General features: G+C 37.3%; 5 protein-coding genes across 6 annotated transcripts; 3 read left to right on the top strand and 2 right to left on the bottom strand.

Moving 5' to 3' along the window:
* Positions 1-488: 488 nt before the first annotated feature.
* Positions 489-2,067, bottom strand: eloca (elongin C paralog a). The gene is made up of 4 exons (XM_057322794.1): positions 1,964-2,067; positions 1,543-1,570; positions 1,152-1,295; positions 489-925 (listed from the first exon to the last, which is right to left on the bottom strand). The coding sequence occupies exons 2-4, from the start codon at positions 1,544-1,546 to the stop codon at positions 735-737; spliced, it is 339 nt and encodes a 112-aa protein (XP_057178777.1). The 5' UTR covers positions 1,547-1,570; positions 1,964-2,067; the 3' UTR covers positions 489-734.
* Positions 2,068-2,716: 649 nt separating this feature from the next.
* dcaf11 (ddb1 and cul4 associated factor 11) lies at positions 2,717-9,587 on the top strand. Of its 2 annotated transcripts, none has more exons than XM_057322553.1 (15): positions 2,717-2,909; positions 3,582-3,780; positions 3,923-4,050; positions 4,150-4,268; positions 4,381-4,445; positions 4,616-4,716; positions 5,237-5,383; positions 5,474-5,528; positions 6,130-6,198; positions 6,330-6,387; positions 6,629-6,814; positions 7,161-7,314; positions 7,671-7,823; positions 8,353-8,459; positions 8,706-9,587. In XM_057322553.1, exons 2-15 carry the CDS (start codon positions 3,593-3,595, stop codon positions 8,811-8,813), a joined length of 1,638 nt encoding a protein of 545 aa, XP_057178536.1. In that variant the 5' UTR covers positions 2,717-2,909; positions 3,582-3,592; the 3' UTR covers positions 8,814-9,587. The 2 variants fall into 2 exon arrangements, with proteins under 2 accessions (XP_057178536.1, XP_057178534.1); XM_057322551.1 differs by having other exon boundaries at positions 3,579-3,780.
* LOC130546668 (fat storage-inducing transmembrane protein 1) lies at positions 8,996-11,253 on the top strand. The gene is given in 5 exon segments (XM_057322030.1): positions 8,996-9,003; positions 10,590-10,661; positions 10,663-10,869; positions 10,871-11,078; positions 11,080-11,253. Coding segments are annotated over 5 exon segments (669 nt in total).
* A 368-nt stretch (positions 11,254-11,621) lies between these two features.
* Positions 11,622-14,844, bottom strand: psme1 (proteasome activator subunit 1). The gene is made up of 11 exons (XM_057322984.1): positions 14,609-14,844; positions 14,402-14,434; positions 14,165-14,227; positions 13,944-14,045; positions 13,745-13,799; positions 12,940-13,037; positions 12,707-12,775; positions 12,482-12,549; positions 12,286-12,340; positions 12,080-12,166; positions 11,622-11,870 (listed from the first exon to the last, which is right to left on the bottom strand). The coding sequence occupies exons 1-11, from the start codon at positions 14,645-14,647 to the stop codon at positions 11,784-11,786; spliced, it is 756 nt and encodes a 251-aa protein (XP_057178967.1). The 5' UTR covers positions 14,648-14,844; the 3' UTR covers positions 11,622-11,783.
* Positions 14,845-16,691: 1,847 nt separating this feature from the next.
* On the top strand, positions 16,692-27,495 carry pck2 (phosphoenolpyruvate carboxykinase 2 (mitochondrial)). Its single transcript, XM_057322983.1, has 10 exons — positions 16,692-17,469; positions 20,396-20,605; positions 21,151-21,335; positions 21,623-21,829; positions 22,162-22,349; positions 22,893-23,055; positions 23,357-23,572; positions 26,050-26,187; positions 26,271-26,366; positions 26,481-27,495. The coding sequence occupies exons 1-10, from the start codon at positions 17,438-17,440 to the stop codon at positions 26,948-26,950; spliced, it is 1,905 nt and encodes a 634-aa protein (XP_057178966.1). The 5' UTR covers positions 16,692-17,437; the 3' UTR covers positions 26,951-27,495.
* Positions 27,496-27,588: the final 93 nt, after the last annotated feature.

Genomic DNA, 27,588 nt, shown 5'->3' with positions numbered 1-27,588 from the left:
TAGAAATAAAGAGAGCTTTTTTGCTGTGTCTTTGCACACAAGAACACAATTATACAATTAACAACTAAACTATAACAAATATTTTCTCTAAATAATCCAGATTAGAAAATTAGGAAAAATAATAATAAAAGTAATTCAAAATGCCCTAGCCTAGTACAGTATGGTTGATAATCACTGTTGTTGTTTGCATTATCATTGCATTAAAGAGAACAATTGAAGAGAACAGTTTTTGTTTTATTTTAGAATACATTCTAAATGTAATTATTCTGTTGGAACACAGACAAAATGTCTAATTTGTTTAGATGTTGAGAACATTTCACTTGCAAAAAAGCACAATTATAACACAATTAACAGTAGTTTGGTATGCATAACCCTAAAGGCTGTTATTATTACTTTGGGAAAAAGGGAGAGCTTTCTTTTGCCTTGAGGTCATGCTGGTTATTCTGGGTGCTGTATCCACAGTGGAATAGAGTTTGAAGAGCGAGATGTTAATTTAATTCATGTTTATTCCTGCTGACTAAACCAATTGCAACAGCAAATACAAAACAATAAAGACATGGAACATTTTAAAACACTAAAACAAATTATCCATATAAAGTAGAATAAACTGTCATTGTTCACATAAAACCCCAAAGATTCAAAAGAACAATACTTAAATACATACTCATAAACACAGATACATGTATAAGTGGCATGCAAGATGATCATAGAATAATACATGCTCGATTCACATTTTAACAGTCTAGGAAGTTTGCAGCCATGAGCAGTTCCAAAGCAATCTCAGGGGCAATGGGAAATTCTGGAATTTCTGTTGAGCTGTTGGTGTAACGAACTTTGTAGGTAAAGTACATGCACACTTTGGAGAGAACGTGAGATGGGATCTCCCGGAAGTTGACCTCATTGGTTTCATTTTCAGCAAACTGACCTAGGAGTAAAGAAACAAAAACTATTGAAAATCTTGGCGATGCGATTTTGAACGTGACAGACTGTTTAATAAAAATTATAATCATTTAAATATGCAAAATATTACAATTTCCTTCCCTAATAGATTGCAGGCAAACATAACTGAACAATGAAGTTTGAATTCCACAATAAAAACAAGCAGTTTCATAACAGCTAAACTTTAAACATGTACACATTATCACACTCACCAGGTCCACTCAGCATAGCTTTGATAGTGCCTGAGGTTAAGGCATGCTCTCTCTTAACAATAAACTCATGACCATCTGAAGAGATCAGCTTTACATACATAGCATCTGGGCCCTCACAGCCACCATAACTCCTCTCTTCAACATCTGCACAAAGACATTTTACATAAACTCTTACAGAAGAAACAGATCACCCAGTGACGGCAGGGAAGTTTAATGGAACAAAAGTACATTTACTAAGGTTTACAGACTATCTTGAGATCAATAACAATTTGAAGATATTGAAAGTAATACAAGAGATTTTATAATGAATGAAAAGCAATTACATATAGATCATGATAGCTGGTCGATAATTCTTATTTTCTATTTGTAAAGCAATAAGTCAAATACAAACCCATTGTTTCTCAGACACAGTATTACTTCTGCGAACATCAGAAAACAAACATTAGGCTACATAATTGCTCAGGCAAACAGATACATTTTAATGAAATGAGGCAGCAAATAAAAAAAGAAATAAGAACTTAGATATAACAGAAAAACATCTTAGATTTTAGGCACACAAAATAATATGTCAGAGGTACAATTAACTCGAGAGACGAGCAGGTAAACAATAAACAAAACCTTTACATGGTCATATAGATGACTTTATTGTGGCTTCTTCAATCAATCGCTTTAGTTAGCTAACACTGGGTTACGGCAGCAGTAACCGACTGCTTCAACAAATATTATTTGAAATGTCTCCTATGTTCTTTAAATGGATCTGCTAATCATACATCCAACCGTAGATTGTGAATATAAAATGTACAACCACTTACCACGAATTTTAAACAACAAAACAAGTTTCTTCACAAATACAGGCACTCGGGGACACTAGATACAACTAAATACTTCCGGTTCAATAATATATGTTTAAAAGTCCTTCTGTCTCTCAGCTACTGATCTGAGTAAACAATGTATTTATACGGTGATACGTTACACACGACATTATAAGACTTATCAAAACAGAGAATGAGCTATAAAACGTAGAATTTATTAAAATACGTTATAAGAGGCAATATGAGAACGATACTTTTATTTATTTAGCAAAATAAAAACACAAATCAATATCTACTAAACACTGATTCTACGAAAAGTTCAGAATATAGAGATAAACCATTACATGTGGCATAAATATGGCATATAAATTAAATAACATATTTTACAGCAGAAAACTGCCCAGTAGATGGTGCAAGTGCAACCTGTGCTAGAAAAACAACCGTTCAACCAAAGAATACTATATATTCTATACTGTTTGGCGGCACTGTATTTCCTACAAACCCTTACGTTTGTTATATAAGTCTGGTTGGTGTTAAATAAAATAAACTTTTAAAGGAACATCATTTCTTTGAATACAGTATTATGGGAAATAACTTATGGTTTGCTATGAACAATACATACAATAACTTGCAATGGATCAACTAATAAAAACGGGATTACTGTTAGTGACCTACATGCACACTTTGTCAATCTACGGGTTTTTGTTTGCTGTGCAGTAAGTAATGTGAGTCACGTGACCACAGGAAGGCGAGTCTTGAAACCGTAAACAACATGGCGCGTCACGAACATGGAGAGACTTAAAAAAACAACAGCTCAGGGAAAACGGAAGCGTTCAACATACTGAACTGAAAAAAAATGTACAACGTTTTTTCTTGTTTTTCCAAAGTCTGCAAGAAGAAATAAACCCAGTAAAGCAATTGTCAGAGCACGGATATCATATTATTGGTAGGTCTCTTTTGTAGGTCGCGTAACGTTACTGTCTGCTAGCTCATTCGCTAACTAATAAACAAAGGACTTTTTAGGCCTATATTTAAAATAATAAGGAGTGTTTTATGAATTTCGCTTCGTTAAGCTTTTCGTCTATAAATGTAAGATAATTATGTGGAGTTTTCTTCGCTTGTCATTTGCAGTGTTCCGTTCTAGCCTGTCATTTTTGCATATTTGGCTGTCAGTTAATTTATATCACAGTCTTTTGTCAGCTTTGTTGACCTCATTAATCAGGCATATTAAAAATGCCAATATAATGCATGACTTTAGTGTTGATTATTTTTTCTTTTTGTCGTAAAATAGATTATTGCATATCAGGCAACCTTCTTCCTATTATTTTGGTGTATATTATGAAGGGTGTAATTTTCTCTGACAATTAAACAATAAATATATTTCAAGATCTACAACATTTTATAGATTATAATTTGTGTGTTTTAGCTAATTCTACCATTCAAAGGTTAAGGCTCAAAACAATCCATATTAAGAATATTATCGCATACCTGTTGAAATGTTTTATTAACAGGTAATGCTTTCAATCAAATGTATCTTTAATTTTGTTTATTTTGCTTTCCCTTTTTTTGTGTAGGGAGGCAGAGTTTGTAACCAATAATATATATTTTGTTTCAGCAGACAATCGGTCTATGGGCTCTCAGTCCAGTTCTGGGATGTCTGGTCGGGGCTCTGGTAACAACCCAGACCAGTCAGAACCAGAACCCAACCAGAATTCCAACCAGACGAACCGCACTCAGACCGACAGACAGCCAGAGAGACCATCAGGATCTGAAGACGACGTAGACTTAGCGCAAGTTCTGGCGTACCTACTGCGCAGGTAAATAAAAACATAACCCACATGAGATGCATCTGGAGCTAAGCATGTCTGGCAATGCAACATTTTTTCCCATTTTATTATTCACTCCTTTATTTGTGTTATACGTGTATTGTAAAGTGTACGTCCTTCTTCTCAACCACAGGGGCCAGGTGCGCCTGGTCCATGGAAGTGGTGCGACAGGCCTACAACTCGTGCAATCATATTCAGATTCAGATGAGGACAGCGATGGAGCCTGGGATGGACGATTGGGGCACCGATATGACCCTCCTGGTGAGTGTGATCCCTATAAACACAATGGAATAGACATTACTACGTAAGTGCCACATGTTTCTGAATGTCATGTACCATGTTTCATTTATGTTTTCTCAGTGGATGCCCAGCCAGACACACAGGAGGTGGACCACAGTGAAATCCACACTCAGATCATGCTAGCTACTGCTTCCACAGGTTTAAAGAGCAGACGCAGTTTCACACATATGCTGGCAGAGGTAAAACGGGTCTATGCTGGTATAATCTAAATGAGCTCTTAATTCATGTTAAGAAATATTTAAAGAGCTGCTTGCAACTTGCTGTAAACTTACTGTTTATTGCTTGCTGAAGCGGGAACAGGGACGGTGTCGCGGGTCAAGTTTCTCTCACGGAGAATGTAGCCGTATTCGCTCACAGTAAGTATTATGCACACATACCGATGCATTGCCATTGCTTTACATTCTTGTACATTATACTGTACTGACCCAGAGTACATTTGAGGTTGAGAGATGATTGTTTTCTTTCTGCTTCTAAAACGGAGCAGTCTTATGCATACTTGTAGTAATTCATAAACATTTTGTCACAGTTTCCTACCCAATCATGTGGTATACAAGGACACATATCAGCAGAAAGTCTTTTGTGGAGTCTACAGTGATGATGGAAACATGTTCCTGTCTGCATGCCAAGGTGAAGAAGAGATTTCTTAACTCTTGATTTCTTAAAGGTCCAGTATATGAGATTTAGCGGCATCTAGTGGTGAGGTTACAAATTGCAACCAACGGGTCACTCCGGTGGCTGACACAGAACTAAGATGTCGTCGTGTTTTCACTTCTTTGCTGAAGGAGATCATGTATTTACGATACTCGCTCTGTAGAGCAGTTTGTCCGTTTAGGGCTACTGTAGAAACAACATGGCGAATTCCATGTAAGGGGACCCGCGGTGTATGTATATAGAAATATCTCATTCTAAGGCGATTAAAACACAACGCTTCATTATGTAAGGTCTTTATACACCTCTGAAGACATTGTTATGTATATTATATTGCATTTCTTTCAATACATCATTTTAAAAAATGACACATTGGACCTTTAATTCAAGGCTTGGTCATTAGCATGTATTAACCATGTTTCATTTTCCAATCCACATTTTCCTGATCATTGATTATTGTAATCTGTTTAATTTAGTATTTTTGCCTCTATTGTTTCAGATCAAAACATCAGGTTATATGACACTAGTAGAGGCCGTTTCGTTTTGAAGAAGACTGTGAAGGCCAGAGACGTGGGCTGGAGTGTTCTGGATGTGTGTTTTACCCCTGATTCTCATTGCGTGCTCTACTCTAGCTGGTCTGACTACAGTAAGACAAAGCCATCTAAAAACCTACTGTTTTGTTTGAGACTGAACGTGAATTTTCTGATGCACATCTGTGTGTATTTCTTCTTTTTAGTTCATGTTTGCAGTGTTGATGGTGACAATGAAACACACACCGCTCTAGACCTCAAGTTAGTGTTTCCCTCATTGTACATTATAGCATTAAACCTCAGGTAATCATCTTTACGCTTTCTTCTGTGGATAACAGACAGTAGAACAGATCACCATAACCATTCATGACCACATCCATCACATTACTGTGAGCTAACCATACTGAACATGCTGGCAAAGTGACATTTGTATAAAAGTAAACATTACTGTTGTATTTTTATAGTTCTTGTATGTTTTTTCTGAGCTAAATACAGTTTTTCACATTTAATGATGAACTGAATCGGAATGCTACTGTTGGACAGATGACATCTCAGCTTTACAATTTTACCAAATGTCATGATCAGTTGACTTTGCCAACATGGTTTTTTGCACAACCAAGCTGCATCTCATTAAATCCACATCATGGTTTAAACTGCATCTTTGGCGTGTATAATGATGGTGATGGATTGTGACAACAACATGTAACAATGCTTTTAGATATTTGGTCTTGCTCTGGTCATCTACAAGTAATATAGAGTTTTGTGAAATGAGCTGATATGTTTATAGTTTTTTTTCAACATGACTTTAGTTTCTTTTGTATATAGTATTGGTAATTCTGACCGGTGTCTGTTATTCTTTCAGGCCAGATGAACGAAGGTTCTGTGTTTTCTCATTGGCCGCTTCCACAGATGGAAAAGAGATTTTAGGCGGGTGAGTATATTATTTTGTGATCTACATGCTAAGAGTTATACAATTCCAACTTTTACTTTCTTGTTTAACAAGCAGTTTTAAGATGTTTTTACTTTATTACGTCCTGAAATGCATTTATTTCTATCAAACAGTGCCAATGATGGTTGCCTGTATGTGTTTGATCGTGAACAAAACAAGAGAACTCTAAAGGTATGACACACATGCGGAATGAGTAAACTAGCGTTTGAAAGCTTCTGCCATGTGATCTTATTTAACCTCAACAGCATACTGCTCACAGTAAAATAAAAGTATATCGCTCTGAATTAAAGAGATCGTTTAATAAGATAAAAAAGACTGATACAGTGAAAACAAGAATGATACAAGTTCTGCAAGATATTGTCGTAATGTATTAGAACGACTATTGTGTAATGTCTCTCCTCTTGTTTTTCAGATTGAAGCTCATGAGGACGATGTGAATGCCGTAGCATTTGCAGACAGTTCTTCCCAGCTGCTTTTCTCAGGCAGTGATGACGCTCTCTGCAAGGTATGGGACAGAAGAACACTCAGAGAAGACAGACCACAGCCTGTGGGTCATCTGGCAGGACACAGAGATGGAATCACATTCATACACAGCAAGGTATTTACTGTCCAAAATTAATTGGGGGTGTCATTGACAAAAAAAAGACCTCAGCAATAGAGTAATAATGGGATAATGGGTCATTATCAAAAAGATGGTTGCTGTAACATTGTGAATAATAAAGAAATATCTTATGTAAGGTTAACAAAATGACCAAAGGTCTGTGGTCATCTCCTTCAAAATGATCAGGTTCTTCTGTTTTGAGCTATACCCATTACCACACCCAATATAAAAAACTGACAAAATGACATCCTCAACTGTCCTATCACATTGCTTTATTTCCAAAGCATCTACCCCTGTGTCTGTAATGCACTAAGCAGTGTTTGTACTGTGTGTTGTCCTGAAGGGTGACGCTCGATATTTGATCAGTAATTCCAAAGATCAGACCATTAAGCTGTGGGACGTGAGGAAGTTTTCACCAAAAGAGGGTCTTGCTGCTTCCAGGCTTGCAGTCACACAACAGAACTGGGATTATCGCTGGCAGCAGGTTCCACAGAGAGGTGTGTTTGTGTAATTTAAGAATAACTTAATAAGTTTGCTTATGTGTTATAAACGGTAAAACCGGTTGACTGGTTTTATAGTAATTTCTTTTTGGGATGTTATGAATTTTAAACAGGTTTTACAAGGAAAGATTTGACAAATTTGTTTAGATATGAACTTGAAAGATTTTATTAGCCTTTATTGTAATATGGCATGAAGTTAATTTATGTAATGTTTGCTTGTTTTAATTGACATTATTTTAATCTTAAAATAGTCATTAAATTGCTTATAGAAAATAAACTGGTTAAGCTTGTATTTAAATTTTACACGTGAGTACATTGTTTATTGGCCTTTTGTCTGTTTTGTTGCCCTGCAGCACTAAAGAGGCATAAGCTGACGGGAGACACTTCTGTGATGACGTACAGGGGTCACGGGGTTCTGCACACGCTCATTCGGAGTCGCTTTTCTCCTGAATTCAGCACTGGACAGAAGTTCATTTACACAGGCTGTTCAACAGGCAAAATCGTCAGTAAGTCATTCGTCTGCGCAGTCGTTCAGATCTATTACATTAGCTCTGTAAGGAAGAGATGTCTAAAGAAGGAGCCATATTGTCTTGTGCCTTAGAAAGATTTCTAAGTGTTGTGCATGGGATCCATGGGCAGGTTTATAAAAATAGGACTTTCATTTACACATTTGTGCATTTATTAAACATTATTGCCCGGTTTCACAGACAAGGCTTAATCCTAGTCCAAGACTAAAATGAATGATTGAGCTGTCTGAAATTAAAATAACTTGAACCCTGAAATATCTTCAAATATGTCAGTGCCTTTGTTTTGTCTCAAGATGCACACCAGTAATGTTTTTTCTTAGGCATTTTTATAAAAGCGACTTGTATATCCTAATTTAGATAAGCCATAGTCCTGGCCTAAGATAAGCCTTGTCTGTGAAACCTGGCCTATATAAAGTAATAGTTTTGTTTTAGTAGGGATAATAGTAAAAACCTTGAAGGCTTTGTTGACATTTATCTTAATCTCATTTCTGACTTTCATTCCCTTTAGTCTATGATGTGCTGACGGGACGTGTCGTGTCTAAATTGTCCAACCATGATGCATGTGTGCGGGACGTCAGTTGGCACCCATATCACGTCAACATGGTCAGCAGTTCTGTAAGTAAAACTGCTTTTTATTTCTGTACACGCAAAGCCACATACTGTACATGACTTAAGAAAACAATTATATTCAGGTCAGTTTTCTGTGTCTGTTGTTCATTATTTAAGGCTGTCAATTGAAGAAAATGTTAATGTTGTACGAAATTCAGCCATATTATTTGTTGAAATTTGCTTGTTGACACTGAATTACTGATGTCTTATTGGCTCTCTTATCTCTTTTCCATTTCGGTCATGTTCCTGCAGTGGGACGGTGCCATACGTTTGTGGGAACACACACAGAATCACCCACTGGACAAAGACAGAGAAAGAAGGAGCGTGGAAGTGGTAGAAATGAAGACAAAAGGCTGTTGATGATGTCAGAGTTGGTGACATCACAGTGGATTGTCAGGGGATGCTGGAGAAATAAAGTCAAGCAAAAAAAACGAGAAAGAACAAATTATGTGCAGAGAATTTTGAATTTTTTGATTCCATATTGCTCAGTCTACTGACAAAACAATTATCATACAAATATGTAATTTTAAGCTAAAACATCAATGACAAGGTGAATGGAAAAAGGCATGATGTGATTTCATTTTTACAGCTACTGTTTCACCTCTAAACTCTGAGGTGAACGTTTAAATGCAGGTTTAAGCTTAAGTGAAAGTCTTACAGTATGTGCAGAGTTTCACAAATGTTAGCATGAATTCAGACAGGCACAATGCAAACACATTGCTTGAAAACCTGCTGTATGGTAACCATTTGCTTTACCATAAAAAGCAATACAAAATTTATAAATAATTCAAATGTCCTCAATGCAAGAATAAAAAAATGGCTAATTTCAAAGAATTTCAAGAATATTAAATATTGTAAGATATTTTATTGCTATTAATGTTCAGGATTTGATTTTGTAGTTCTATATGAAAGAAATCTTTACCTTGTCAAAAATCTAATTGTGTAAAAAGCGTGTCTTAATAATTAGTCATAGATTTGCAGGTACAGGAGTGAATTTCTTTGTGTGTGAGCGTGTTTGCAAATGTTTCTTTTGACACAGGTTGGATTTGTTTATGATTTAAGTGCATTTAGAATTATCTAAAACACTCACTCAATTGTTTTACAAAGAATAATTAAACTTAAGCACACAACTTTGTTCTTGTTTGGTGTCTAAATCACATCTCAAGGGTCAGCAGTTTAAATTCTCAAAAAAAAGTTTAGTTGTTTAGGTCTTTCAAATGTCAGTAGTCAGGATTACTTAGAAAAAAAGATCTCACTTTGCTTTAATATACATTTAATATTAATATTGTTAAAATTTATCTTTTTATGACTATAATTCAAGAGTTAATTTGCAAAACCAGATGACTCACTTTTTAAAACAAATCATGTTTTGTTATTGTGCATTCCAAGTAATATTAATCAAACTGCAGTTGGGTTGTTTTGACTAAGTAAAAGTAATTTAAAAGCAACTTATACAGCTAACTAACAAAGAATACAATAAAAACATGATAACATAATAAAAAAACATTATTTTTGAGAACATGATTAGTAGAAAAAAAACATGTTTAGTTATCTGTTTTTGCAAATTAACTATTTTTGTGAACTTTATAGCCTATATAACAGCTATGAAAAAATTAAGAGACCAAATTTATTTTCGATTTCTGAATTTACTATTTATAGGTAGGTGTTTAAGTAAAATTATGTTTTTTGTTTTATTCTGTGAACTATAGTGACAACATTTCTCCCAAATTCCAAATAAAAATATCTATTTTATCTGCATTCATTTGCGGAAAATTGAAAAGCTGGTCGAAATAACAAAAAATGCAATGTTTCAGATCTTGATTAGGCCTACTTGGAAGTTCATATTCATGGTAAACAACACAATACTTTTACATGTATTTTAAGATCAGTTCAAAAATGAATCAATGACGGAATAAGCCTGCTTTTTTCGTTAGGCCTAGACTCACGCGTCTTTGCATTCTCTCAGTCTTTTACACTGCTGTTGGGTGACCTTTGTCATGAGGACTGGAATTCCCACTATACATGCAGAAATTCTGAATAAAGGCCAAACTTGATTGGTCTCTTCATTTTTTTTTTTTAATTATAAGTATATTGCAGAAATGTATCTCATTCATTATAAATCATACGCTCTTATAGGGTTTTCCTGCATTCATGCTGGGGCTGGACCTTTACATTCTGTGGCTCGTTTGTGGTCCTTCTCTCATACTGTAAATTCCATCATTCACTCCATCTGTCATCTCTCTCGACTCGCTGTGACAGGCGTGATGTGGTCACTCATTCGCCTTCTGCTCTCTCTTCTCGTGGATGCCTCTGGAAGCTGTTTCGAGCCGCTACATAGCGCAACAGTGGCCCCCATAGACCCCCTGAACTCTGACACATCCGTCGGCGGCCCCTTGTTGCTCCTGAGGGGAAAAGGGTAAAGCTTCCTGCCCCAAGGCAGAGCTACAGTAGCAGGGATGCGAGGTATCAGATGATACTCTGATCCAATCCCTGTGTTGTTTGATTCTTGCTGAGGAAATCTGTGTTAAGACCTGCATGGCTTTAGGGAGGCCTCTAGGGGCTCCGCTGAGGATTCTCTTCTTGTTGTGTGTGTTGTTGTTGAGTCTCTGGATATTTCTGATACTCTTGTTTGTTGGCACATTTTCCACTGTTTCACTCCCAGCTGGTTGGAGGAGCTTTGGGGTATTTGGGATGGAAGGGACTTTATAAGTATTGGCGTGCTTTGAAACCAGGTTGGTGTTGTGTTGGAAAAGCAGGCGTTTTGCATTCGGACACCACATGTACTGTAAAACTTTATTAAATGGGCACGGTGGAATACATTTATAGGCTCTGAGAAATACAGAAATAAATATAAAACACGTGACTTTTTTTCTTTTAAGAAACTTTGTGTTTATATTGCTCTAAGGGTATGTCAAACACATTTGGATTTAGACCTTTATGCGTGGAAGGGTTAAGAAAATACATGTAGCCGTCTTGAACTTCTGTTTTGTCAAAGCAAACTGCATTTATAAGAACACTGTTATGAATAAATATTCACACTGCCCCAAGTTTCAAAAACAGATCTTAAAATAAAACAGAAATCAACTTTGGATGCTACAAACACGTTGGGGCTATATTAACCAATCGACAATGTAAATGTTTAAAACATGACAGGCACCACACAAAACGTATTATCACCTTTTTATTGAGTAAAAACTGTAAAACAGTAGATTCTTTTGATGCATGAAATTAAAGATCTAGTAAATGCACTGTGAATATGAATATGACATGTTTCACTTTCTGTAAATGTGTGTGTTTGTGTGTCTTTTCAGTGCAAATTGGCTCGGTTTCTCAGTAGATGAGCGCTTTTGAAGATAAATCTCCTCTGGGTTTCTTAATCTTGTCAAGATTCTTGATGATGACGTCATACAACACAGCCTAGAGGTCAAAACCGAATGAATCAAATCAATTACAGCAAGAGATATGGAAGACTGAACTTACATAACCCTTGTATGGCGTTTTTGTTTTCGTTAATAAGCCAACGTTCGGTCATATATGTTTATTCACAATGATAAAAAAGTGCAAAAAGAAAAAGCTTACGGATGCAGTGAAGTATTATCTATAGGATAAGTGAAGTGTCAACTCACGTAAGTGTTGCAAATCTCCAGGACTATGATGCGTAACTCACAATACTGGTACTGATCCAGTTCATGAACGAGTTGTCTGTAATCTCCCTAAATTCGGGCAAAAAATGAATTGATGAATCAAATGAATGAAAGCTCAAGACAAAACACTGTTTTAACAACGTTTTCTTTCAGCTAGTTAGAAATGGATCTTATTTCAATAAACTGACCACATGTGGCTGTTTGGAAGCCTTGGCTACAGCATCTCCCCTTTCACTGTAGTACCTGATTATACAAAATATATCATATTTAATTGTGCGTCACATGCACAAAAGTGGCATAATCTTGACGGAAATGCTTCTATATTTAAGTTATAAGAAGGGGTTATTGTGTATTTTGTGGTTATTATGCAGTCTGGTGTCATACTTGGAAATCTGTGTCTGGAATCCCTCAATCTTGGTACGAGTACTGGTAAGCAATTCAAAAACCTTTTCCTGTGAAAACATTTTTGCAGTCACTCATAACATTCTACTTCTAAAAACACATTTCATGCATTAGATGCATCAACAATTTTTAATCTAAATGATTTTAGGAAACAATAACAATCATTATTCAGCTGACAATTCAATTTATTCTAGTTTTGTCCCAGACCTGTACAGCAACTCCGAAATTGTTCCCATCTTCAATTCTGGGGATCTGTAGCTGTAACCACATTGACACCTGCACAAAGATGCAAAATGCAAATAGTGCCACAATGTACAATGCGGTATTTATAAAATCAAAAAACAGTGCATTAACTCTAAACTGAAGTACAATATACAGTAAATGCTATAAGGCAAATTCTACTGTCTATCAATGACAATACAAGCAAATGAATCATTTACCGTGTTAAGACACTCCTTTAGAGTCTGAATTTCAGGCTTAATCTGTTTGAGGAGTTTCTCTACGGTCTCATTGCAGGCAACAGGACCACATGGAGGACCTTTCAGATAAGATTAGAATTAACATCATTTTTACACAATTACCACCCTCATTCGTATTACTAACTTACATTCTAAGGTTACACAGATGGATGAACATTCACAATTATTTTTAATGTACAGACTTAAAGGGATAGTTCAGCCAAAAATGAAAATTCTGTCATGAATTACTCGCTCTCTAGTGTTCCAAACCTGTATAAATGTCTTTGTTTGGTTGAACACAAAGAAAGATATTTGGAAGAATGTTAGCAACTGAGATTTCTGGGGCAGCATTGACTGCCATAGTAGAAATCATTATTTGTTCTGGTAAACACAAAAGAAATATTTTGAAGAATTTAGGAAAACAAACAGTTCTGGGGCCCATTTGGCAAGCATTTTAATGGTTGTCAATGGTACCCCAGAAATCTCACTTGGTAACATTCTTCCAAATATATTTTTTTGTGTTCAACAAAACAAAGAAATGTATACCGGTTTGAAACAATTTAAGATTGAGAAATGCATGACAGATGGATGAAAATGATTTTGGGGTAAACTATTCCTTGAAATATTTCTACCATGAAATGCAAATTCACGGTGCCACCTTGCGGTTAGACTGTGAATTACTGACGAGCTCGTATTTAGGGGATTTTTTTTACTATGAAAATGGAACAGTGCAAGTAACATTTTCAGTTTCATTTTCCTAGATTCATTCTTATTAATGGATTTTTACCTTCATCGCTGTCTTCATCCTTCTTTTCATCTTTCTTCCCCTCTTTTGCAGCTTTCTGTGTAAATAATAAGCCATTACTTGTCTTGTTAATTTGAACCATTGTATTAAGACACAATATAAAAATCAGGCATGATATCATTCACAAAGATGTTAATGTAAATCATAAAGCTTTTCAATAATAAAAGAATGTCGTACTGACCTCCTCTTTCTTCTTTTTCTTGAGCTCCTCTTTGGCAGGGTCTGGGATTGGAATATCCAAAGTAGCCTTGATGACAGACAGATCCTTCAGGCTCAGTGATGCCTAGAAAATAAAACAAGATCAATTTAAAGACTAACAGCATTAAAGCTAAACAATAGCTCCAGCTCTCAGCTTTACTCTGTTTCTGATCTCCATTTCATGATGTATTAATAAATTCATACCTTTAATATATTGTCCATTTCTGCGATCTTTTTGGGGAAAAAGTTTGAGACCAATTGTTCGGCCTGTTGCAAGGGTTAAAACATTTGTCATTAACAGAAAAATATTTGAGCCATACTCATAATATATACAAGTAACCACAGTCTCCAACTAAATTATGAACAATATTCCCTAATACAATGAAAAGACTAGTTTACTTCTGCAAGGGAGACTGGGAAATTGAGTGAATCTATAATTACCTCTTTGGTAATTTTCTGAGCGAATCCATCCACCTGTAAAACACCGGAAGTGTTAGAAACAGTTTAACACATGCCGTCAACACACAGACGCGAGTAAACACAAAGGTACGACAACACTGACACGTAGGCCCTATGTAGCCACAAACTTTAATATTCTCGCCGAATTAACAGGTTTCAAGCAGTTTTAGGCCTAAATACGTGGCTTACCTGTTTTTTAGAGGCGGGACTCATGTCTAAGGAAGTCATTGTTGCAGAATAATTGTGTCGATTTGTCTTATTGGTGCAAAACTTAAACAAAAAAACTGTTTGCAATAAAGTTTATGTCTTACTCCCACTATTGTGGGACCTAAGTACGACTATAAAGACAATATCCCGTTGTGATCGTCGAAACGACGAGATGCCACTGTTACTCAGCAGAGAGAATGAAAATGAAAGTGAATTAAGACTCAAGAGTTAAATAAAGAATTCTCAATGTGACCAAAAGGGGGCGGCAACAACGATACAACTTTGGTCTAGTTACGTAAGCACGCTTGGGTTTGCCAACTAGAATAAAAGTCCTACATATAAAAGTCCTATTATTTTTCCAAATTAAAATAAAAGTCCCAGCAGCTTTGATCAAATTGGACAAAAACGAGTAAAGTACGGTTAACAAACTGATGCAAATAATGTAACAATTGTTTAATGTCCCTTTAGAGTAAAACCAGAAAAATCGAATTACTTTTAACAGGTGAGTAGTAGTAGTAATACAGAACTATTGTATTCAAAGTCATTCTTTTTTTTGCATCCAAAATCCACGAAACATATATTGCATTTTGTTTAGGAACTCCAGAGAGCTACATAGACAATGTCAAAACCATTTTAAAGTTTTAACATAAAAAAAAGTATGACCTAAAAGTTGCTTTTAATGGTATCAATAAAAGAGACGGGTCACATATAGAAACAGAACACTGTGTGCTGCTCCCCCATGCACAGCACAAATACCAGAGAACAATGCCAGTGAGATCTAATCAATAAAATCATGTTATAAACAGACAAGATTAAAGACCCTGTTTATGTCATGACTTTCCGCTTGTCCACTGAGAAGTTTATTATTATCCATCATGATAGCTGCTGATTAAACAGAATACTGCTGTTTACAATGTCACACTGCTTGTTTGCATATCAAAGGAGGTTATTGATCAGAACATATGTTACATGATCTTGTCAGACTATTGAATTAAATTATTTTCATGAAATAGAAATGTGGGTATTATGTACAATGTAATATGCTACCATTATTTTAGGCAAACAATGACACAAGAATGGGTTTGAACATTTACATAGGTTTTTTTCATTAATTTATCTGCAAGACTGTTTTGGGTTGGCCTTGCAAAATCCAAAGGGTAAAGTCCTCCTTTATCATCAAAACATGTTGTGTGTGAGTGTGTGTCTGGTCCTGGTAAACCCAACATTGTGGTGACCACATGTTTTTGACCTTGTGGGGATATTTTTTGGTCCAAATTAGGGAAATAACATATAAATTAAACTAAGTTATGTTTATTTGAAAATGTAAAAAATGTACAAACGATTTGTCAGAGGGTTAGGTTCAGGGGTAGGGGATAGAATATACAGTTTGTACAGTATACACATGATTGTGTCTATGGAAAGTCCCCATAAAACATGGAAACTAAACACGTGAGGGTGTGTTAAGGCAGCGGTTGTGGATTTTGGTTAGGGTTAAAGGATATGTAATAGTATTTTAAACAATTTCTAAAATTTGATTAAAGAAAAACTAACATTTGATTACTGAAAGTGGATTTACAGTTACTTCTCACAGATCTTACACAGTCTTACCACAATGACTATTTCACCTTATCTCTATCCTCTAATCTACCTGTCTGTCACAAACCCTGTGATCTTTAGCCTGTTCCTAGTGTTCCTGTGTTCTCTCACGTCTCTCTCTCTCTTTTTTTCCCAATGGCCATAGTCATTGCAATGAAAACTTCACATGTACTTGAGTTAGCCATGCAGCAAATTTGTTGTTTTGTTTTGATATGCACACATTTCTTAAATGTATAATTTCTATTTAATCTTATTTGCTGCTGCTTAAATGTTGGCGTTCAATTACCAAGAAAGATATGTGCGCAAGCACACAAAATATACAAGTATGTTTTTTATTCTAATATTAACTATAAACACGAATGCAACGATTGTATCACATGTTATTACAAGCTAATTAAAATAACATTTACAGCTGTAATGATGAATGGAGTGACGTCACACAGCCAATGAGCTTCCGCCTGACGGTACACACTGTCAACTTTATGCACATCTGCTGACCTGGCACAAACACTACCTGACGTCGGACCTCAAAGAACCTTTAAAAACACTATTCACCTGTAGAAACCTTTGTTCATCTGTGTTTGTTTAGCACGCGGGACGTGCGCGACTCGGCACACCGAGTGCTTTGCGTGATCGGACACAGAAAGCAGCGCGCTCGCTTGCATCAGCCGGAGTCTGATGTTCGCCCGCGGTTCTCATTGGAGCGCTGCATCTGATCGACTTTAACAACTTCAATGACTCGTGAGCATTGGACTAGGACTCATACTAGGACTTTTTGATGACTGAAATGCACGACATAGTTTTTCGGCGTTGTCGTGTTTTATTGAAGTCGCGCGGTTACTGAAACGCTTGACTTGCTGTGTTTGTAGAATAGGAAGTTTGCCAACGCAATACCAGCTATATTTGTTGTTAAAACAAGGTGATCTCAAGACTAGTTTGCTGTCGGAAAGCGACTTTGTCTTTATTAAAACAGGATCTGCGATAAGGGTGGGATCAGCTAGCGATGAGTTACACGTGTTAAAGTGCAAGGGTCTCACTCTACTATACACTACCTCACGAGCTGGACTTTATCACTGCCACCCATTTGATATGAGAGGTGCTCGGGATTGAAGAGAACCAAGTTATCCCGCTCACACTACTGTATATTGTTTCTATTTCCCCCTTAAAGTCATTATTTGAGTTGTCTTCTGCACTTCAAATCTACTCGCACCAAAGATGTCTTGCATGTTGCTTGGAGTACTAAGGAGGTGAGTGTTTCTTAGTTGATTTTCTGTTTAATTATTACTTTTTTTTACATTTAAAACGATGCAATAACATCCGTAATGATCACTATGCTACATGCATCTTCTGCAGCACAAGCATCTCTATGCTTCATATTTCTGAATATCTAGTTGGTCACCCAGTTATGTTATTCAATCAGAGTAAATACATTAAATGTCTATATTTTATGGTATTAGATGGCCAAAGAGCTGTCGAACTGAATTAAAGGGTTTGTATACCATACATGACTTTATTGTCAGATTATGGAGTTGGGTTAATGCACTTGGTCCTTTTCCAAGGCAAACATCCTTGTTGTATAGTTTCTAAATGTTGATGGACATTTAAACAGGCTTGCATTCTCTGCAAAACAGCTGCCACCTCCCTGTCAACTCCCTTATTGATTCAGGGCTAGAGTAATTTGAGAATATTTTGCTACAATACAGCACAAACTAAGGTCATGAATTCTATAGTCTGCTATTGTGAAAAAATGACTTTTGACACACATTACGTGTCACCTGAAGGCAGGTTTGAGTATTTAGTGTGTCATACGAAGGAATGCAGAAATGTAAGTCACAGAAAACTGGATTTTCTGTTGTAAGGTTAAGGACAAGATTTGACCAAGATCGCACTGAATCGAAACAGAAGTCACTCCGGTATCCCAATGGGAATTCTGAAAAATGGTTAATTCAGATCAAGTTGAAATGAAATGAATAATATCTTTTATAAAATGAAAGCGTAGCTGCTGAAGTAAAGATAGATATCCTTGCAAATCCTTTGTGATAACCTTTATTTTATTGCATCAATCTCTATTTTATGACTCTCTCACCAGAATAAGTGATTACATCAACTGAAGATTTCAAGTCAATATGCACATTGTGAAAGTGTCCAGCTAAACTTTACCCTACACATGCATGAGACCAGTAACTGATTATTAATCTGACTGTGTGTGTGTGTTTTGAGCGTTTTCAACATGAAATTGCATATACAAGTTAAATGCATTAAAGCATGCATATGGCTAAGAGAGAGACAAAACACTTTGTTGTACGTTTCTCATAAAACTGTTGCATGTGTTTCATGTGCATGCGTGAACATGGTGTGCTTGTGAAAGTTTGCGTACCCAGTTCAACCAACCAATGAGGGGAGGGGTGGGGAGCGAATGCACAGGAGCTCTTCTGATTGGTCCGTTCATGTGGGGGTGTGCTTAACTGCCTGTTATAATTGATAGCGTAAAACTCAGCAATTATTAGAGAGAGAGAGGGATCATGGGGGGCAAAACTGATAGCCTGATGGATTTATCTTTGTTCTGGAGTTTGTAAACGGTTTATGGCTTTGGAAGACAATAGAGTGAGATTGTTAGTCGGGTGGGGGTTTGAGAAGAACAGGAGGGTAAATGGTGAAAGAAGTCCACTTTGCTACTCAGATATTCTCCTGATTTTAGTCAAGTCTTGAGTCTTGTTAATTAATAATGCTGATGGCGAAAACGTTGTTAAAGAATGACATGGACGAATGATTTTTGACCCGTCTGCAGGCTCAGAAGTGTTTAGCATGACCTTTGTTTTGTCTGTCTGCAACTTTTGTCTGCTTTGTCCGTCTGTCACTCTGTTTAGCTCTCTCATTTTTTGGGGGCGAGTGTTAAGCACATTATCCACTTCTTTGAATTTCGGTTTCTATTTCTAGAACTGGGCAAACGTTGAGACACACCTATCTTTACATAAACATTCAATAATTGTGAACTCATAAACATGAAATAACGCGAATGGAAGTATGTGAATTATGTAAAAATGTTAAACAAATGTAAACCTCTTATTTATATTAGTTTATATGACAGCTTGGCATGCTCTGCTGTCTGGTCATTCTGTAGCTGAATGATAAACAGCATTAAGTTAATTTCCTTGTATGTTGGGCACTTGGCTGATTCCTTGTAAAGTTCATTCGTGTTAAAGGCATAGTTCGCCCAAAAACAAAGAATATGCCATCATTATATCATTCAAAAGCTGTGTATGACTTACTTCTGTGGAACACAAAATAATATATTTTGAGAAATGTCCTAGTGGTTTTATGTCCTTACAACAAAAGTCAATGCTCGGTTCCCAACATACTTTAAAATATCTTTTGTGTTCTTGAAAGAATTTTCATTTGTGAACTATCCCTTGTGTTATTAATCATGTATCGCTCTTTACACTTACATACAGCTGAAGTGACTCAAAAGACTTGGGTTGAGATCTGGAACTATTATGTCTACGTGACTTGTACGTTCTTTCATGGAGAATCCTTTTAGCTAAAACATAATAACACACAGTAACTTAACTTGAATGTTTGGTTGGTGTTGTTCATTTGAATTCCCATCTGGTGGAATGTCAGGCTAAACCAGTTTACATACCCCTAGAGTAGATATATGGCCCTTCACAATAAATGTCCATTTTTCTTTGCATGCTTATGGAAAAGGGGTGGGGTTTGTAATGCAGAAATAACGTTTCAAAATAAGGCTATAGATAGTATGATCCTGATCCACTATATCTGGTTTGACCTGTTAGTTATGCGAGTGAGTAAATTTGAGACACCTATGGTTTTGATTTCGTGGAAGAATTGGTCATTCTGTATGTTTATTTAGTTTCTTAACAATTCTTAAACCTCTCTCAACACTGACCAGGTTGATTTATCAAAAACAGAAATTCACTTCAAGGTAGACATAATGTTAAAGTCCCCACCCATCATAGAAATGAGAGACCATACATTGTTACTCTGTTCTCAGTACTATTTGCGTATTGTTTTCTACAGTGTGTGTCTACTTGTAAAGTGCTTGCATGTAAAATTAATTAACAGAAATATTTTTTCTTTAGTTGTTGGATAGTTATGTCCCGCAGTACATCTTCAGTTCATTGAACAAATTGTTCTGTGTGTTTGTCAATGCAGGAGAAATGGTGTCAGTACAGTGGGGGTCCGGGCCCTTGCCTCTATACCCTCTCTGCCCCCGTCTGTGGCTGAGTTTGTGTCAGGCGCAGCGGCCGAATGTAAACCTGCTAAAGTGCGTGTGGTCACAGGCACACCAGAGGAGACGGCAGATATTCTGGCTAACCTGGAGAAAGAGGGAATGGTGAAAAAACTCACCAAATATGAGAACTGGTTAGTACTGACTGCTTCAGGTCTAGGTTTACCACTGTTTTTCTAAAGGAATAGTTCACCTTCATAATTAAAATTCTGTCATCATTTACTCACCCTGTTGTCATTTTAAACCTTTGCGATTTTCTTTCCTTTGCAATACACAAAAGGAGATATTTTGAAAAATGTTGGTAACCAAAAAACGTTCGTCCCATTGACTTCTATTGTATGGACACAAAACCAATGCAAGTCAATGGGGAGCAATGGTTTTCTGTTACTGACATTTTTCAAAATATCTTCTTTTGTGTTCTGCAGAAGAAAGAAAGTCATACAGGTTTGAAATGACAAGAGAGTGTGTAAATAATGACAGAATTTTCATTTTGAAGGTGAACTATCCCTTTAAGCATTTTTTTATTCGATTTTTTTTTTTACAAAAGTAATCACAAAATGTTTTTGTCACTTGTCTCAGCTATTAGGTTATTTTCACCTATACATCACATCGCACCTGGTTATTGTGTTAACCTTCATTTGGATTAACACCTGTAGTAATTCTTGATTTCTCTATGCAGCTGGTTGGCTCGTACTGATCCTAAAGATGTGGCTCGCGTGGAAAGTAAAACTGTAATTGTCACTAAAGATCAGAGAGACACTATTCCTATCCCCGCTGGAGGTGTTAAATCCCAGCTGGGCAGCTGGATGAGTGAGGAAAATTTCCAGAAGGCCAGAGAGGACCGCTTTCCCGGCTGCATGGCAGGTGTGTGTTAGACTATCCATTAATCTATCATTCTTCCAATCTATCATATCCTTTTGTGTCAGACGTTTCAAAAGCACAGAGATGTCAGCAAAATCTACTTCATGCACAAACATTTCCCTTTGGAAGCTGTATGTTAAACAAAATGAAACCTTAATAAGTGACAGATTTGGAAACTTCTCCTGTACAATGAACTCTACACCAAATACATGAAGTTATTGTGTGAGCCAAAATGCAGGTATATACAGTACATTGTCTTTGAATATATTTTCAACAATGTTTCTCCGTAGGACGCACAATGTACGTGATTCCCTTCAGTATGGGTCCAGTGAACTCTTCACTCGCTAAGTTTGGTGTACAGGTGACAGATTCTCCATACGTGGTGGCCAGCATGGGTATCATGACACGCATGGGAACGCCTGTCCTGCAGAAACTCGCAGAGGGGGCGGAGTTTGTGCGCTGTCAGCACTCTTTGGGCAAACCATTACCACTCAAAGGTACATTGACTGGTTTATATTAATGTCACATGTAATTAGGGCTTCAACTCTGCTGAAGGACTAACTAAGACGATGCTGGTCTATGCCGGTTTATGGTGGTTGATGCTGGTTCCACTAGTAAAGAGGTATAATCAAATCTTATGAGCTGCTTGATCAGACCAGATGTCTTTGGTTACAAAAAAAAAACAGAAAACCAATATTCCTTATTGGGGAATATAGTACATGTTGGTTCCCAACAAATCCTCAAATGTCATGCTTGAAAACTAATCAATACAAGATATCAGTCAGTTTGTATTTGTAGTTGGCTGATATTCTTGATCTGTTCTCCTCAGCTCCTTTAGTGAACAGCTGGCCTTGTAATCCAGAAAAGGTGCTGATCTCACATCTCCCAGACACCAGACAGATCTTGTCCTTCGGCAGCGGTTACGGTGGAAACTCACTCCTGGGAAAGAAATGCTTTGCACTTCGCATCGCCTCTCGCATTGCCAAAGATGAGGGCTGGCTGGCGGAACACATGCTGGTAAGACATATCAGGTCCGATACAGACCCGGACCCTCGTGTACGTGCGTGGAAACATGCTTAAAATGATGAAACTGTAAGGCATACACACGTGAACGAAGGATCCCAAATGAGGCGTTGGAATATTATTGTACCATAAAAATATGGTGATTTATTCATTGATGTAAATCATTTGTTTAGTCACTCATTTACGCTAGCAAAAGTAGCTGAACTACAGGTTTAAAATCCCAGATAAGACAGAAACAGATTAAGATGTTTTCCCTAAATGCATTGTGAGTTCTTTTCAGATGAAAGTGTCTCAAAATGCATATGTATAATGTATAAGACATGTGTGTACAAGACATCAGTTAGGCGCCTGGATTTTTTCCTTTCACTGTGTGATGCCACAAAAATGATGAGTTTGCTACTTTATAAATTGCAGTATTGATCAAGTAGAATTGAATCATACTATTAAACCTGCAGTCCGTTTTCTGCAAGATCTGTAGAGACGCCATCATTTATAAAACACAATGTTAACAGACATCCCTGTTTGTCTCTTCTCTAGATTCTGGGAATAACAAATCCTCAGGGTGTAAAGCGCTACATCGCGGCAGCTTTCCCGAGCGCCTGTGGGAAAACCAACCTGGCTATGATGAAACCGGCACTGCCAGGCTGGAAGGTGGAGTGTGTGGGCGATGACATTGCCTGGATGAAATTTGACAGTCAGGGTGAGAAATAACTTGCAACTTAACAACCTATGCAACTTTCGACTTACTTGAAGAAGACCATCACTGAATTTTATATTGTAGCAGTTTCATTAGGCAACAGAGAAAGAACTAATAAAACCCAATTTAGTGCATGGCTCCGTAAACAAAACTCTCATTAAATAAGCTGTATATCTAAATTAAACATACTAATAAAATATGTCTGTTGCTTGGAAACGGTTTTGCTGTATTGTTTAATCTGGAATCTGGGTAATGATTAACAACTTGAAATAGATGCTTGTAACACGTGGTGTTCCTCTACTAGGTAAGCTCAGAGCTATTAACCCAGAGAACGGTTTCTTTGGAGTTGCCCCTGGGACATCCATAAAGACCAACCCTCATGCCATGGCAACTATTTCCAGGAACACAGTGTTCACTAATGTGGGAGAGACCAGTGATGGAGGCGTGTGGTGGGAGGGGCTAGAAACACCTGCGCCTGGAATCAAACTCACAGACTGGCATGGAAAGTCCTGGAAACATGGTAAGATTGTTTGTTAAGTGTATAGGTTATTAGATATTTTGTAAGGAGGTACTCAAAAACTGTGGATTCAAAAAGTAGGAGTGTCATGTATGCATTAGAAGAATCGGAAGGAAAAAGAAAGGAGGTCATAAACATAATCCAATCTTGATAATACATGAATAACAGAGACTAGTATTCTGTCTCACTGTTAACAAACGCTGCACAAAAAAGGGCCAATGTGAATTTTTTGGAGGATCTATTGACAGAAATGCAATATAATATACATAACTATGTCTTCAGAGGTGTATAAAGACCTTACATAATGAAGCGTTATGTTTTTATTACCTTAGAATGAGCTATTTCTAACTACATACACCGCGGGTCCCCTTACATGGAATTCACCATGTTGTTTCTACAGTAGCCCTAAACGGACAAACTGATCAACAGAGCGTGTTTCATAAATACCCTATCTCCTTCGGCAAAGAAGCGAAAACGTGACAACATCTTAGGCCTTTGTCAGCAACAAGTGTCAAAAGGAAGTGAGAGTGAGCCGTTGGTTGCAATTCGCAACCTCGCCACAAGATGTCACTAAACTTCAACACTGGACCTTTCAAAAATCAAGAATTATAGGTGTTATGAACTGGCCTTGTTTGTTGTTTTGTACTGTTGTCTGATATCTACTTATGACGTTCACATGGTTTTACATTCAAAAACATCAAAATCAATAAGTAATAGGCTATTTTCTACCCGGGTTTTGAGGCCGACTCGACAAACGCTCGGTTTTAATGGGCGTGTCGCATTGAAGACTTGGAAGTAAACGCCCACTGCTATGATTGGATAGCAGTTTGCGTAGTAAACTTAGTTGGAGCCTTCTGTGAATTTGGTTAGACACGTAACGTTAGGTTACACATTCACCCTATTCACACGGGATTAGTATTATCTGGGGACCTCGTGTGATTTATAAATTACCTCCCCACAACTGTATTTCATGTGGCGCATTCGCACGGGATAAGTGAAGCCTGCGATTTTACTCAAATTTACTGACTTATTTCCCGGATGTGATGGCAAGGCTTTGCGTATAGTTTGTATAGCCTATAGTTGTATGGTGTTTAATGATACAGTATATGACTGTACCTGTCAGCATTTGAGACCTGTGATCGCGAACCGGACAGAAGATCACCGCGATCGCGGGTCTCAAATGTTACGAGAGTTTCCATGATAAATAAACAAATGGGAGACTCCCGGCCAAAATGGCAGTGTTGGCAGGTATGGATATGACCCAGCACCCGAAATAATATCAAAACACTTCAAAACAGCCTCCATTATTCGCAAACGGTGGATAAAACCTTGAAAAATGGAATGTGAGCCTGCCAAAATAACAGAGATGCCGATTCGCACGGGACTAATATTATCACAGGACCTTGGTGTTCGTCAAAATATGGTTGGTCATTTGTGGGGGAATTTTTACTTTACAAATTACAGACATGGCTGATTCGCACGGGATTAAGATCACAGACAACCTCTGCAATTATTACAAATGACTAGAGGGGTCCCCAGGTAATACTAATCCCGTGCGAATAGGGCTCAGGACATATCAAGCGATCTCTAAGAAAGCAATAGTGACGCATAGTACAAAAATGTTGTACTCGCATAAGATTGCTGCGCCATTCCTATCGGATGCAATATTGACGGTACAGCACTGCTTTTTAATTTTATTCTCCGCAAATCCAGCATCAACCTGTGCCTTGTTCACAAAGGACTCCGCGGTGAAATGAAGTGAACAAACGCTCAATGTTTTACCCACGTGAGCTGGGATGTCTTTAAAAATAAACTTCAACCACGCATTACTAATGTCGGAATCCGAAGGAAGGTTATGCAGCAACAGTGTTGCGATCTTTAATGGCATGTTTATTGCTTACTCGCTCTATCTGGTTCCGCGCAACTTGTTACTTCAGTACTGTCATGCGTGAACCAGTGGGCGGGGCTAGAGAAGTAGTCGTTGATATTCTTCTGTGGAGGTGGTGTTCAACCTATCTATCATGGATAGGTGCATTCCAGGACTTGGCGTTCGCTGGGCCTGGTGTCAATAACAGTTCAGTAACAAGGGCGTTTTCAGTTCTGACACATACAGGACGTTCGCTTGAATACGATTTCTTCTTATATAACAAAAGCTCGGGTTAAAATTGATGTCTTAATTCATGACACCTTTTAAACTATGTCAAGTGTAATGAATAAAAACAAGTAGTTTGGTTGCAGTTACAGTACATGGTCTATTAGTCCTTAGACAAATTTAGTACAAAATTAGTACATTTCCAATTATTAATTTAGGAGAAACTTTATCCAAAGCAACTTTGTGAAATGAAAAAGCATTTAACAGTTTGTCAATAGTTATAAGACTAAACATATATTTTTGACTTTCTACTTACTTCATTATACTTTTAACCCAACTAATCTCTAATTTTTACCGCAATAAAAACACTCCCCTTTATGTTTCTCAGGGGATTCTTCACTATGCGCTCATCCAAACTCAAGGTTTTGCACCCCAGCAGGTCAATGTCCCATCATTGACCCACGATGGGAGAGTGATGAGGGCGTTCCGATTGATGCCATTATATTTGGTGGCAGAAGACCGGAGGGTGGGTACCGCTGCTTCAAACTCCATTTTACATAGTCGTGTGATGTATATCTTCAAATGTCTGTTTCTCTAAATTTTGTATAGGTGTTCCCTTGGTGTATGAGTCTTTTAACTGGCGTCATGGAGTGTTTGTGGGTGCTTCCATGAGATCTGAATCTACAGCTGCTGCTGAGCATAAAGGTACAGCTTGACTTTTATTCCCATTCAAATTATTTTGTATATCCTACATTTATTTAACACACTGATTTACACATTTGATACACATGTTTAATATATATCATTCAAAATCTCTAGGGAAGGCGATCATGCATGACCCCTTCGCCATGCGTCCTTTCTTTGGCTACAACTTTGGCGACTACCTGGCTCACTGGTTGAGCATGGAGACCCGCAAGGGCCCGACCCAGCTCCCTAAGATCTTCCACGTTAACTGGTTCCGCAAAGATCTGAAGACGGGCTCATTCCTGTGGCCAGGGTTCGGAGAGAACGCCCGCGTCCTCGAGTGGGTCTTCAAAAGATGCAGCCGTAACTCTGAAGACGAGGGTGCCCACAAAAGCATTGTGGGATGGATTCCACAACAGAATGCTATTAACACAGAAGGTCTAGATGGGAATATAGATATGGGTGCTCTGTTTGATCTACCCAAACCTTTCTGGCAGAAGGAAGCACAGGAGCTCAGGACCTACTTCACCCAACAGGTTGGGGCTGATCTACCTGCACAGGTGGAGGGTGAGCTGAGAGCTCTAGAGGAGCGAGTGAGGGATTGAATAGACACTACATTACTTTTAAGCTGAGTAATAGGAGTGGGCTGGGGAGGTAACTGTTTTAATGTGACTGTTGCACTGCACCAAAGAAATGCAAAAATACAACGACTGTGTCAATATCAGTGATATTAATGCCAAGGTGCCTTATTGTATCTTACAATAGTGGAAGGCTTTATTTGATGTTTACAAGCTGTTTCCCAAAATGACGGTTTAAATTATCCTCTGTTCATACAAGAGCACATTATGAATTTACAGAGCAACATCCCTTCTGGCAAAAAAACGATATAGGTACTTTTAATCATTTTATATGACGGGTTTTTAAGGAAAGCACCAATATCACATTTTTGTTTTTTAACCACTGGCTACCCACTGAAAGCTATTTTTATTATTCTTTTTAATTTGCCTTTTATCAGTTGAATGATTGACATAATTCAGGTTTCTACTTAAACTAATGTTGAAGGATCTGGACCAAAGAAAACTGAAATCTCAGTTATTAAATGTGTGTACGTTTTTTACCTGGGATGATGGAATAAAAAAAGGTTTAAGTCAATCTGATTTTTTTTGTCATTTTTAGGTCACACTATTATAAACAGACTTTGGTATTTAGCATGAAATTAAAGCAAAGTTCCTGTAAACACCTT

This window comes from Triplophysa rosa, linkage group LG23, assembly GCF_024868665.1.
Source record: "Triplophysa rosa linkage group LG23, Trosa_1v2, whole genome shotgun sequence".
In the NCBI taxonomy this organism is placed as follows: Eukaryota; Metazoa; Chordata; class Actinopteri; order Cypriniformes; family Nemacheilidae; genus Triplophysa; species Triplophysa rosa.
The sequence above is the reverse complement of the archived record's forward strand: the minus strand, read 5'-3'. Positions and strand labels throughout refer to the sequence as shown.